At 36.5% G+C, this 14170-nt stretch overlaps 1 protein-coding gene across 2 annotated transcripts in view; it reads left to right on the top strand.

Moving 5' to 3' along the window:
• The window catches only part of F13A1 (coagulation factor XIII A chain), a 196665-nt gene that overhangs the window by 10284 nt on the left and 172211 nt on the right, over positions 1–14170 (top strand). For both annotated transcript variants that reach the window (XM_081055341.1, XM_081055342.1), the window contains exon 3: positions 11644–11832. In XM_081055341.1, coding sequence (XP_080911467.1) covers positions 11644–11832 — 189 coding nt within the window. The remainder of the gene's footprint in view (positions 1–11643; positions 11833–14170) is intronic.

Below are 14170 nucleotides of genomic sequence, written 5' to 3'. Positions count from 1 at the left end.
TGATTAATCTTTTTAATGCATTGTTGTATTCGATTTGCTAGAATTTTATTTAGGATTTTTGCATCAGTATTCATCAGAGTTATTGTTCTGCAGTTTTCTTTTTTTTTGTTGTCCTTACCAGGTTTTGGTATCAGGGTAATGTTGGCCTCATAAAATGAGTTAGGGAGTACTGTTTCTTCTTCAATTTTTTGGAAGAGTTTGAGCAGGTTTGGTATTAGATCCTCTTTGAAGGTTTGTGGAATTCACTACTGAAGTCATCTGGTCCCAGACTTTTGCTTTTGGGAAGGTTTTGGATGACTGTTTCAATTTCGTTACTGGTGATCGGTCTGTTTAGATTTTCCAGTTCTTCATGGTTCAGCCTTGGAAGGCTATATGTTTCTAAGAACTTGTCCATTTCTTCTAGGTTATTGAATTTGGTGGCATATAGTCCTTCATAGTATTCTTGCATGATCCTTTGTATTTCTGTGGTGTCCGTGATAACTTCCCCTTTTTCTTTTCTAATTTTGTTAATTAGTTTCTTCTCTCTTTTTATCTTAGTGAGTCTAGCCAAGGGTTTGACAATTTTGTTAATATTTTCAAAGAACCTGCTCTTTGTCACATTAATTTTTCTATTGTCTTTTTGTTCTCTATTTCATTTAGTTCTGCTCTGATTTTTATTTCCTTTCTTCTGCTGACCTTGGGTTTCACTTGTTCTTCTTTTTCTAGTTCTTTAAGGTGTACCATGAGGTTAGTTACTTGGGGTTTTTCTTGTTTATTAAGATAGGCCTGTAATGATATAAATTTCCCTCTTAAAACTGCTTTCACTGCATCCCAAAAATTTTGGTAGAATGTATTTTCATTGTCATTTGTTTCTACGTATCTTTTGATCTCTCCTCTAATTTCTTCTTTGACCCAGTCGTTCTTTAAAAGTATGTTGTTTAATCTCCATGTATTTGTGTTATTTCCTGCTTTCTTTTCGCAGTTGTATCCAATTTCAAAGCCTTGGGATCAAAGAATATGCTTGGTATGATTTCAATCTTCTTAAATTTGCTGAGGCTGATTTTATTTCCCAATACATGGTCTATTCTTGAGAATGTTCCATGTACACTCGAAAAGAATGTATAGTCTGATGTTTTAGGATGAAGTGCTCTATATACGTCAATTATGTCCATTTCATCTAATGTGTCATTTAGGGCTGCTATTTCATTATTTATTTTCTGTTTAGGTGATCTATCCATAGCTGTCAATGATGTATTTAAGTCCCCTAGTATAATTGTGTTTTGGTCAATTTCTCCCTTTAGTTCTGTTAGTAGTTGCTTGGTGTATTTTGGTGCTCCCTGATTGGGGGCATAAATATTGATGACTATTTTGTCTTCTTGTTGTATAGTCCCCTTTACCATTATGAATGTCCATCTTTGTCTCTTGTTACCTTTTTCACCCTGATGTCTGTTTCCTCTGATATCATTATGGCTACACCCGATTTTCTCTGGGTACCATTTGCTTAGATTGTCAATTTCCACCCTTTCACTTTGAGTCTATGCATGTCCTTGTAGCTGAGATGTGTCTCTTGGAGACAGCATATGGTTGTGTTTAGTTTTTTGATCCAATCTGCTACTCTGTGCCTTTTTATTGGTGAGTTCAGTCCATTTACATTTAGGGTGATTATTGATACCTGAGGATTTCCTGTCATTCTATCTTTAGTTTTCTGGTAAGGCTGTGTCTCCATTGTTTCTTTGCCTTTTTGTTGTTGTCTATTATTTCTGTGTGGTGGTATTCTATGATGTTTCCCTCTGTTTCTTCTTTTATTACAGTATATATTTCAGTTCTGGATTTTTTTTGAGTGGTTATCCTTCACCTTATGTAAAAGAAAGTTTGATATTTAGAGTTTTCCATTTTCTTCAGCACACTTACTTTCTCCATTCCCATATTCTGGTTTAGGCCTTTACTCTCCCCCTTTTTATGTTGCCACAAATTGTCCCTGTTGATTATGGTCGAATAGCCTCCTTTAGTATTTCTTGTAGTACAGGTCATGCATTAGAAAATTCCCTCAGCTTCTGTATGTCTGGAAAGGTCTTTATTCCTCCTTCATATATAAAGGATATCTTTGCTGGACATATTATTCTTGGTTCATAATTTCTCTCTTTCAATAGTTTGAATATTTGGTTCCACTCCCTCCTAGCTTGTAGAGTTTCTGCTGAAAAATCTGATGATAATCTAATGGGCTTTCCTTTGTAGTTTACCATCTTCTTTTCCCTGGCTACCTTGAGGATTCTTTCTTTGTCGTTGATTTTAGACAGCTTCAATACAATGTGCCTTGGAGAAGGCCTGTTGGGGTTGAGGTAATTAGGTGTTCTATTTGCTTCTTGGATTCGAGGATCCAGCTCTGTCCACAAGTTTGGGAATTTCTCATCGACCTTTTTTTTTAATATATTCTCTGTTCCCTTCTCTCTTTCTTCTCCTTCTGGTATGCCCATTATTCTTATATATGCTCTTATATATATGCTCTTTCTGATAGAGTCAGAAAGTTCTTGTAGAGTTCTTTCATTTCTTTTAAGTCTCAAGTCTCTTCTTCCATCTGTGTCATTTCCAGGTTTCTATCTTCAATGTCACTGATTCTTTCCTCCATCTGGTCAACTCTACTACCTAAGCTGGTTATTTCATTCTTAATTTCTTCTATTGAGTTCTTAATCTCCAGAAATTCCATTTGGTTCTTTTTTTAAAATTTTAATCTCTTTCGTAAAATGCTCATATTGTTCCTTGATTGTGTTTCTGAGTTTATTAAATTGCCTTGCTGTGTTTTCTTGCATCTCGTTGAGTTTTTTCAGAACTGCAATCTTGAATTCTCTGTCATTTAAGTCACATATTTCCATATGTTTAAGTTCCTTTTCTGGAGACTTTTCACTTTCTTTCTGAGCTGTCTTGTTGCCTTGGTTATTCATGGCAATTACTGATTTATTATTTCTCTTCCTAGACATCTACAGGAGTGGTTTCTGCAATAGGTTGATAGGAAGAGGTCTTTCTTTTGTTTTTCAATACTTGTTGGTAGAATATTTTATTTTCTCTCTGACTGCAGCCTTTTTTTTCCCTCTCTCACACAGTAGTGCTATGTTTTCTCTGCACTATTCCAGCTTCTCACACAATGGGGGTATTCCCTGGGAAACGGGCTTCTCCTCTGTTAACAGTTTGTCTGGGTTATAGGGTGCCACGTCCCTGTGGGGATGCGGAGAGCTTTTGAAGTTCCAAAGCTCTTTCTGCACCAGATTCAGAGCCTGTATGTTTCAGCAGGTCTGTTTACTCCTGCAGGGATCCGCCCAGATAGGTTGGGCCAGGGGCGAGGTGAGTTGTGAGAGGTGGCCCAGAGCAATGTCTGTGACCACCACCACATCCGGTCCCACTTCCACAGCTCCCTCCCCTTTGCTGGAACTAGTTCGGCTGCGAATCTGTGTCTGCCATCCACAGTTTTCAGAGCAGCAAATTTTGTGTTCTTTTGATCTGACACTGCTACTATTCCGCTTCTAGCACCAGGCAGGTGGGGGCGGGGCAAGCTCTGGGAGGGTAGGGAGGGGGCGCCTACTCTAGGTGCCTAAGGCTTCTGTTCTCTGCTCCGCAGTGAGGGCTTAAACCACCGTTTTCAGCCTTCTTCCCTCAGTCTTTTCTCCGAGGTGTCTGCCGTGAGCATTGGGTTCAGCCATGTTATATACTGCCCCCTCAGCCCTGTGGGCCATAAGCGGAGCACTAGTAGTCCGAGCTCTTCCCTCTCCCACAGCTGCGGTAGTTCCGGGATGCAGCGATCTAGGAGCACTGAGCCAGGTCTACATCCTGTGCCCGCACAGCTCTGTCTCAACACTTCTCCCTTCCCTCCTCTCCCGCTTGTGCGATTCTCCCACCTTTAGGTGAATTCAGTAGTGGGCATGCTCATCTTGCCTGTCTGCTGTTCAGGGAGTCCTTTGTGGAGTTATTGTTGTTTGATTAGTTGTAAATTCCAGGGGAGCTTTACAGAGGCTCACCTCACGCCACCATTTTGATGACATCGAATCAGTCACTTTATTTTTTGAATGAAATATTTAGCTTAAATTATTTTAATGAATAGCTTTAAAGAGCTTATATAGAGAAATTTAAAGAGATTATATAGAGAAATTTTATTTATCATTGTCTTAGTTTTTCCCCACTGTGATTTCCTGTATTTTTTCTTACTTCCTGATGGCATTGACTTAGAGTGATATTACAATAGAGAATAAAAAGATCACTTAGAAAAACCATTTAAAAAATTACGTGCTTTGAATTAAATGTTTCCAAACCCATAACAATATAGACTATATTATTTTAAAATACACTTTTCATATATGTATATATGTGTGTGTGTGTGTGTGTGTGTGTGTGTGTATATATATATATATATATTTGTGTGTTTTCACTATGAAGAAAATATAAAATCATGAGGTGTAATTTGCGGGGGCAACTTACATTTTTTTATACTCAAAGGAATTTGTTAGCACTCTTTTGTTCACCCTTTGTTATAAGCATATTAGTGGGTTGTGAAGACATGGCATTTTTATTTCAATTTTTAACAAAATTGCTGGTTTGAAGGCCTGATGTTATAAAACCGCACATTACCATCTTCAACAGTATATATGCACAATCCTGAAACTGGCATGTTTTGAGAATGAAATTGTCTGATAAATGACATTGAAAAACTCTTATGGTTAATCTATGTTAAGTGGAATAATCTATTTAAAAATGAATAACCAACTCCAAGTGCAATTTTTCAGGTATGAAATTTATTAAAGTGAAAAGCATTTGCTAAGGAAGTTTTGCACATTGCCCCGGCACAGTGGCAAAATGATTAGGACATGATCTGGTCCTCGAGGGGCTTACAATTCCATAGATCAAATCACTTATATTAAGATAATAACAAGTGGTTAGTGTTGATAAACTTTTTTTTAAAGAAAAATATATTCTGGAAATTGAAAGGAGAAAATTATTTTATCCACTTATAGAAATTCAGGAAAAGAAAAGTAAGTCTCTTTGCTCAGAAAACAGAGTATGTAGCATTTTCTCATTTAATCCCCACACTGCCACCATTTTTCAGGTGAGGAAACTAAGGCACAAGTTTATCTAACTTGTCCAAAGTCACAAAGATAGTAAATGTCAGAGTTGGGATTTGAGTCCCGGCAGTCTGGCTCCAGAATTCATATCCATCCAGTATGCTATTTTATCTCTCCTAACAATCAAAATAATTATATAATAAAAAAAAAGTTGAGAATTTACTAGTTTAGCCAGACACTGTGCTAAAGCACTTTACTTTACATGCTTTTAAAAATATATGCTTAGACCAACCCTATGAGATATTTTGTTGCCTTTTTAAAAATAAGAAAACTAGGCTTAGAGAGATTAAATAACTTTTCTGAGGTTGTACAATTAGTAAATAGTGAAGCATCTCCTAAAACATTTTTTGCAAAATGCTCCACAAAAAATAGTTTCCAGAGTCATTTAAATTTGGAAAATATAGTACTTTTAGGAGATTTGCAATGCACATCAGCATATTAAAGTCTCCCACAAATCCCACAAGAATACTGATTAACCTGGATTAAATCAGCATTTTCAAAACTGGTTTAACCACGGAACTCTTGTTATTCCAATACCTATTGGTATCCTACAGAATTAGCACCGCACTATGCCACCTCAAGGATGGGCAGATCCACTAGGCGTTAACCTGGTCCACTAGTAGAACTGGAAAGCCAGGATTTTCCTTTGTAATGAATACTTGAACCAGTGAGAACTGTATACCAAAGATATATTTGAATTTCTCTCTCCAGCTTTATTTTTCTCTGTAGGCAGAGCTGTCTAAAACACCAAAGCATACAGCTAACCTGATCATTCTCAGGAGCATATTATCATGGGTGTGGGGGTAGGAAGAGGTGAGACAAATCCTGTTAGTACTCCAGGACAGGAGCATTCATTCCCTATAGGCAGACTAGACTCTCCTATCCCTCACCTGGAATGCTGCAACAACCTCTAGCTTCCATTCCTGCCTCCAGCGTTGTCATCACCCAATCCTTTCTCTGTTCTGTCACCAGAAGCAGTTTAAATGTGTATAATATATAAATCTAATTATGTTGGTTTCCTATTTCATAGTCTTCACTGGATTCTCAATGTAATTAAAGTCCAAACTCCTTAACATGGTCTACTAGGCTTGCACGAGCAGCTCCTGCCTACTCTTCATTGTGGTCCCACTACTACATTCCAGACAACCAATCATCTTTCAGTTTTTAAATTAAACCATGCACTCTCTTTTTTGAGTCTTCACTCATTCTCCTCTCTCTCTGAAATGTTATTGCTTCCCCCTCTTTCTACCTGTATAACTTGCTCATCTTTCAGATCACTGTTTATGCTTCACTTCTTCCAGAAAGCTTCCTTAATCCCCCCTAACCTGGGTTAGGGGGTCCCCTGTACCTCCCATAAGCCCTCCCCACTTAATAACTTATGCTTCCTTCATCAGAGTGTTTATGACACTATATCATAACTACCTGTTCACTTTTTGGTGTCTACCACTGTGCATTTACCTAGCTTATGTTAATTAGGCAATGACCTAATCAGCAATTATGTTCATGTCTTGAATGTCAATATAAAATATCACACTTATAAAATTCCTGGAGGACAGGAAGTTATGGAGGATATTAAATACACTGAATATATACTTAGGGTCTCAAATTACCTTAGGAACTTGGAACAATTCACCAAATTCAGTAAGAGAAAATTTAATATGAATACATGTAAGGCCTTAAAATTGAGCTAGAAAGAAAAAAACAATTGCATAAATAGATATGGTTGAATAGCATTATGATTAAGTGACTTACAAGGGTCTGGGCTGAATTTTAATCCACTACTGTTAGAAATGACATCAAAATGTATTTTTAAGGCTTTTGCTTCACCAGACGCTTAATGTAAATCAACAATAAAATAAGATTATTCAAAACACTAATAATATCTTGGACTGAAATAATAGAAATATACTATTTATCTTGAAAGATGTGGTGGTCTCAATGTTTTTCATTGTAAAAACCAAAACCAGAGTAGTGTATTTAATTCTAGAGAAAATACTATGAGAGATAAATTTACAAAATAGAATACACATTCCAGGAAAGAGTGATGAATAAAAGGTATGGAATGATTTCTTAAAGAATAGCTGAAGGTATGGAGAATGCTTTACTTGTAGGAAACCTAACAATAGTCTTTATAAACCTGAAGAGTGTCAAAAAAAATTAATAAAATGTATTCTATATTTATTCAGAAGTCAGAACCAGGATCTGATTAGAGTATCAGATGTCAGTTCATCTTAAGAAAAATTTTCAAATAATTAGAATTTCTTAAAAATGAACTGTTTGCTTTGTGAAATAGTGGAGGATAGAAGCCTAGGTATTAGGGCTTTCATGGAGATATTTCATGCAGTATATACAGGACTTCCAGATGGTCTAGAAATTACCTTTGCCCTATGAGATTCTGTGAGGCTAACATATTGGTATATTCTTCCCATTAATGCTGAAGAACAGAGGGCTGATTGAACTCATTTCTGAGAAATTAGCATTTTAGACTTTTTTAAAAAGAAACATTATTAAAGAGCACAGTCTTAAGAAAGACAGCTAGATGAGTTGGTCACTAAGATCTTTTTAAACTGGGACATTTATGATTCTCTAGCTCTTTCTTTCCTTTTTATTAAAATGTAGTTGACATACAATATTACATTAATTTCAGGTGTACAACACAATGGATTGACGTTTATTTTTTTATTAGTTTCCGGTGTACAAAACAATGGAATATTTAAATAGTTCACCCCTCACAAAGTGATAACCCCCCGCCCCCAGTGTCTATTGCCCCTCCGACATGGTAGTATCTATTACAATTCTATTGACTATTGACTCTATTCCCTATGTTGTACTTTATATTGAATTGACGTTTAAGTACCTTAAAAGTGATCACCACGATAAAACTAGTAACCATCTGTGAAAAGTAATTATGATGATTGACTGTATTCGTTATGCTGTACATTACATTCTTGTGACTTATTTATTTTAAATTGGAAGTTTGTACTCAATGCCCTTCACCTTTTGCCCATTCCCCACTCTCCTCTCTGGCAACCACCAATTTTTTCCCTGTGTCTATGAGTCTGTTCTTGTTTGTTCTTTGTTTTGTTTTTAAAATTACACATATAAGTGAACTCTTACAATATTTGTCTTCCTCTGTCTGACTTAGCATAATATCTTATGGTCCATTCATGCTGTTACAAATGGCAGCATTTCATTCTTTCTTATGGCTGAGTAATATTCCATTATGTATATATACCTCACATCCATATATATATATATATATACATATATATATATATATACACACACATATGTGTGTGTACATACATATATATGTATACATGTATATGTATATATGTGTATATGTGTATATATATACATATGTATATATGTGTGTGTGTATATATATATATATATATATATATATATATATATATATCACATCTTTTTTGTCCGTTCATCTGTAGATGAACACTTAGGTTGCTTCCATATCTTGGCTGTTGTAAATGATGTTGAAGTAAACATAGGGGTGCATGTATCCTTTCAAATTAGTATTTTTGTTTCTTTGGATTAACACTCAGAAGTGGAACTGCTGGGTTGTATGGTAGTTCTATTTTTAATTTTTTGAGGAACCTCCATACTGTTTTCCATAGCGGCTGCACAAATTTACAATCCCACCGACAGTGCCGGAGGGTTCCCTTTACTTCACACCCTCACCAACACTTACTATTTTGTTGTCTTTTTGATAATAGCCATTCTGACTATGTGAGGTAATATCTCACTGGGTTTTGATTTGCATTTCCCTGATGATAAGTGATGTTGAGCACCTTTTCAACATGTCTCTGTTGGCCATTTGTATGTCTTCTTTGGAGAAATGTTTATTCAGGTGCTGTGCCCATTTTTTAAATGGACTATGTTTTTTTGAAGTTGAGTTGTATGTTCTTTATATATTTTGGATATTAACCCTTATTAGATATGTCAGTTACATATATCTTCTTCCATTCATTACATTGCCTTTTCATTTTGTTATTGTTTCCATTGCTGTGCAAAAAAGCTTTTTAGTTTGATGTAGTCCCATTGGTTTATTTTTGCTTTTGGTGGAGTGGGCAGATCGGGCAGGGTGGGACCTCAGGGGAACACCACGGCAGGATGAACAGTGTTGGCAAGGTTAACGGCGAGTGTCAGAAACAGTGCCGGCCAACTCCAGATCAGGTAGGAGTGAACTAAAAGAAAAAAGCCATTTACCAGTGTTTTTGTTGCCAGAGAAAGTTTCAATAGATTCCTGCTCCTGCAACACTCACCCTAAAATTATTCAGTGTATCTCCTTCAGTCTGACCTAGGAGCTTTTCAGAACACTGCCTCAGTTCTAGAACTCCAAGCAAGCGAGTTTGTGCTCAAGCTATTTAAGAGTAGAGTCTTGGTTTCCTAAAGCCCGTCAGCTGTCCTAGACTTAAGCCCCACTGCTTTTCATAGCCAGATGTTCTGTGGACTCCTCTTCCTGTACAGCTTCCCCTGCACTGGGGAACTCAGTGTGGGGCTCAGACGCATCACTCCTGCGGTAGGGGTGGGGGAATCTCCATGGCCATGAAATCTCTCCTACTTGTGGGACATCACACAGGGGATGTGGGTCCTGACTAGACCCTGCTACCATTCTCATGTGGCTTTTTCTCTATTCCTTAGGTGTAGAAAAATCTGTTCTGCTAGTGTCCTGGTCATTCTCAGAAATAGTTGTTCTAAAGGTAGTTGTAGTTTTAGTATGTCTGTGGGAATAGGTGAGCTCAGGAATTTCCTACTCCACCATCTTGACCCCCTCCTCTCCAGCTCTTTCTGAAGCTGGTTTAACACTGGGGATTGTGACCTTAATAAGGACAGAGAACTTAGGGGAAATGCAACTTAGAGGAGGGAGATATAGAGAATTAAACATCTTTAGCCCACAGCATAATGGAAGGAAAATGCCCTTCAGGGGACCATGTACTATGGCAGGATTCTGAAATGAGGCAAAAATAAAACTGTGTCTTGCACTTTCTGTTTGCTGTAGTGTTGCAGTCAGAATAACCCATTGAGTACCACACCGTGTAAAATATAAATTGGCTCCATCAGAGTTCAGATTCAGCGAGGCACAAGTAAGCCAGTGGCCCCACTATGTGGCAGGCATAGTGCCAGACACATTGCATCATCATGTCATTGAATCTTCATAGAAATTCTCAAGGTATTAGTATCCTCATTTTAAAGTTCAGAAAATTCAGCTTTTGAGAGGCAATGTCCCTTACCTAAGTAGTTATGAGACTTGATATTCAAATTTTGGATTATTTGAACTTTGAATTAATTAAAAGTGGTTCAGGGACTCCCAGACTTTAGAGCTGGAGACTATTTTTATAAAGCCAACACCTTGGTTTTCCCAATGAGAAAAAAATGAAGCTGGAAGGAACCAGGTACCCTACACAGGATTCCTATGTGTAGGAAAGCAAAGGAAGTCACTGGAGCCTTGCAGAGTGCTGCTCCAGCACAAACTCAGCAGCTGTGCACTCTGTGTTCACAGATGCGAGGGTAAGCCATGCAGTCAGCAGCGTGCAGGAAAGGGAGGGAAGGCAAAAGGCCAGTTCATCCCCCACACAGGCTTTACTGCCCAATGCCCCATTAGAACTGCAAATGCACAGAGAAATCTGTCTCTAGGCTACATTTTCTCAACTACAGGGTAGATGGGTAGTTAGAGTTACCCTCGTATTTGGTCATCATTGGCAGGAGGCGTGGGGAAAAGGCAGGAAAAGATCTAAACTTTATCCAGTGCCATCATGTCTCAGATAAATGTATTACTGACTTACAGTTCCATTTCCAAAAATTAGAGGAAACATGTTTAGATTTTGGCTTCAAACCAGGGTTTGACTTTTAGATTGCTTGATTAGTAACTAGGGAAATGTGAGGCTTGCTTCTGCATGTACGAAGTGAAAACTATCATCCCTATCTCTTAGAAATGTTAGCATCCTTTCCCCACACCTACTCCTCCTCTTTCCTGCCTTTGAGGCACAAGATCTACTTTAAAAATTACAAAAGGAAGAGTATTTGACCCTTCTTGATGCAAGATGAGAGTTTTTGATTAATGGTCAATTTTGTCCATAGAAACATCCTCTGAGGCTTTGTCAGATTTGATTTCTCCCCTTTGAAAGTTAAGAAAATTGAAGTGGCTATTCCCTGCTTATCCCTAGTTAGTAACACAGAAAGGCGGTAGGCACTTGGGAAACACCTGACATAAGGAAAAGCTGCATGAGACTGGGACTGTGAATGCTTGGATTTGGTCCTAGTTTCTCTGTATCGAGACCTATACGATAAACATCCTCAACACTGCTCCATCTCAAAGCGAGTGCCATATGGTCAGAAATTAGATCGGGGTGGGGGAGCTTTTCAAAAATCCTCTTTGAAGACAAAAATGTCACAAGAGACTGACTCCAAAACCTACAAGCCCCCTGTATAGAGTATTATCCATTACTCTTCAGGAAAAATAATCTTGGTTTTTGAGTTTGCATTTGAGTTTGCAAAACCTAATTACTAAATTGTTTCTCTCAATTGTTTTCTTTGTGCATAGACTACCTTAATGTCACAGGGGTTCACCTGTTCAAAGAGAGAGTGGACTCCAACAAAGTGGATCACCACACTGACAAGTATGATAGCAACAAGCTAATTGTACGTAGAGGACAGTCTTTCTACATCCAGATTGACTTCAATCGTGCATACGACCCCAGACGAGATCTCTTCAGGGTGGAATATGTCATCGGTGAGTAGCATGTGCAAGCTTTAGTCATGATAGTCCATCCATGTCATCATGTCATGAGAGTCATGCTACTGTGGGTCGCACAATAGAGGGTGGGTACAGATTGAGTTGCATTATTTCCCAGAATCATACTTTTATCGTTGACTGAAGCTGGGATTACATTCAGCCCCTGGACCACCCTATGCTCTAAGGTGGGTCTATATAATGCCAAACATCAATAATTTGGGCCTGCTTAGGCAAAACTCTGCTATAAATAAAAGGGAGTCAATTGACACAAAATGTTAGTTATTTTTCCCCAAATGGTTTTAGCATCCTATAATTGTGACTGTTAATTTATCACCTCTGCCCCTCATGATATAATTGGTCTCACATGCTGAAAATATTTGCAAATCTTAGTATATAATCTCCATTTAAGCATTTCCTAATGTTTATTCTGCTCTAATGTAGTATGTACCATGGGATGGTCCATGAAAAATGGATGGTCAATTAAAGTTCTCTAAACACTTTGTACCCTAATTCTCTCTTGCAAGTTAACAATGCACATTAGCTTTAATGGTTCTGAGAAGTACAATTTAACTCTGTTTGGTCCAGTGTTTCTCAAATTAATTTGATCATGTAACCCTTTATTAAGCAATAGCGATTAATATTTGACACATTTTCCTCTGGGAATTTACAAGAGTAGCAAGTAAACAAATGCACAAAAATGCAAGGATGGCTTAATATCAGGAAATCTATCTATATAATTCTGTATATAAATAAATTAAAGGAAAACTTCTGGCAATCAAATTATAGTCACTGAAAAGAACATGATTAAATTCAGCAGCTATTTTTAGAAACAATTTAAATAAAACAAAAGCAGAATAAATCTACTCAATTATTTATCCCAAACCAAGTATTTTTGGTATCCTAAGTGACAAAAAGTTAGTAATTTAATTATAATTAGAAATAAAGATGCCTACTATCATCATTCCTTTAAAAAACAACACATTGTCTTAAAGGTTTAGCAAGAAAAAAATAAGAGGTAAAAATCATACTTTGCTAATGCTATCATAGTATATATAGAAAACCCATCAGAACTGATTCTGGGTGGTGAACACACAATGGGATGTATAGATGATGTAATACAGAATAGTACACCTGAAATCTATGTAATTTTACTAACAAATGTCACCTCAATAAATTTTTAAAAAGGGAAAAAAAGAAATGAGCATATATTAACAAGATTTTAAAGATGGGTAGAGAGAAGTTACCCATATTTTTCTTCTCTATCACTAAGGGCTTAAAAATAGAAATAAGAAAAAAATATTCCACGTATAAAAGTAGCGAAAACTATGAAACCATAGGAAGAAATTTTATAGAGCAAGACACACAACCTATATGAAGCACCTATAAAATCTTTCTTTTTTCCCCCATCCTTCTCCATTGTTCTGCAGAGAGTCATTTTTATTTTTTTTCTTTAAATTAAAGTTTATTGGGGAGACAATTGTTAGTAAAGTTACATAGATTTCAGGTGTACAATTCTGTAATACATTATCTATAGCTCACATTGTGTGTTCACCACCCGGAGTCTAAAATGTTAATAAAAGGCATGAAAAACCAGTGAAAAGGCAAGTATGTTCTTGGATGTGAAGTCTCAGTACACCTGAAATTAGTATGAAATAATATTGAATGTCAACTGTAATTGAAAAATTTTAAAAAGGGGGGAAAGATGAGGGAGAATAAGAGGATCAAATTTCCAGGTATAAAACTAATAAGTCATGGAGATGTAATCTACAACATAGGGAATATAGTCAATAATATTGTGATAGCATAGTATGATATCAGATAGTTGCTGGACTTAGGTGATCACTTCTTTAGGTGTATGAATGTTTAGTAACTATGGTGTACACCTGAAACTAATATAATATTATATGTTAGCTATATTTTAATAAAAATCTTTTTTAAAATGGTCTCTCAACAATAATATGTGAATTTAATTCACTTCCAGTAGAATCCCAATGGAAGAGGTTTTTTTGTTTGTTTTGTTTTCCCCACTTTGAACTGGATAAAACAACAGTTAATTTGAAAGAATAATTACCTGACAATAACTAAGAAAATTACACAAAGAAATAATAATGGAGCATTTTCTATCAAAAGCAGCTATCAAACATACAATAAACATTATTTAGTAGAACAGAGAATCCAGAAATAGATCTCAGTATATGAGATTACTTAATATAGTTATTTGTTTAATGGAATAAGAAAAGCATGTGGATTTTTCTGGGTTTTTTGTTTGTTTGTTTGTTTGTTGTTGTTTTAATAAGTTAAATGATGCAGAAACAATTAATATTTAGTATTTTAG

This window comes from Rhinolophus hipposideros (genome assembly GCF_964194185.1).
Source record: "Rhinolophus hipposideros genome assembly, chromosome: 8".
Lineage (NCBI taxonomy): Eukaryota > Metazoa > Chordata > Mammalia > Chiroptera > Rhinolophidae > Rhinolophus > Rhinolophus hipposideros.
This window is presented reverse-complemented; position numbering and strand designations above follow the sequence as displayed.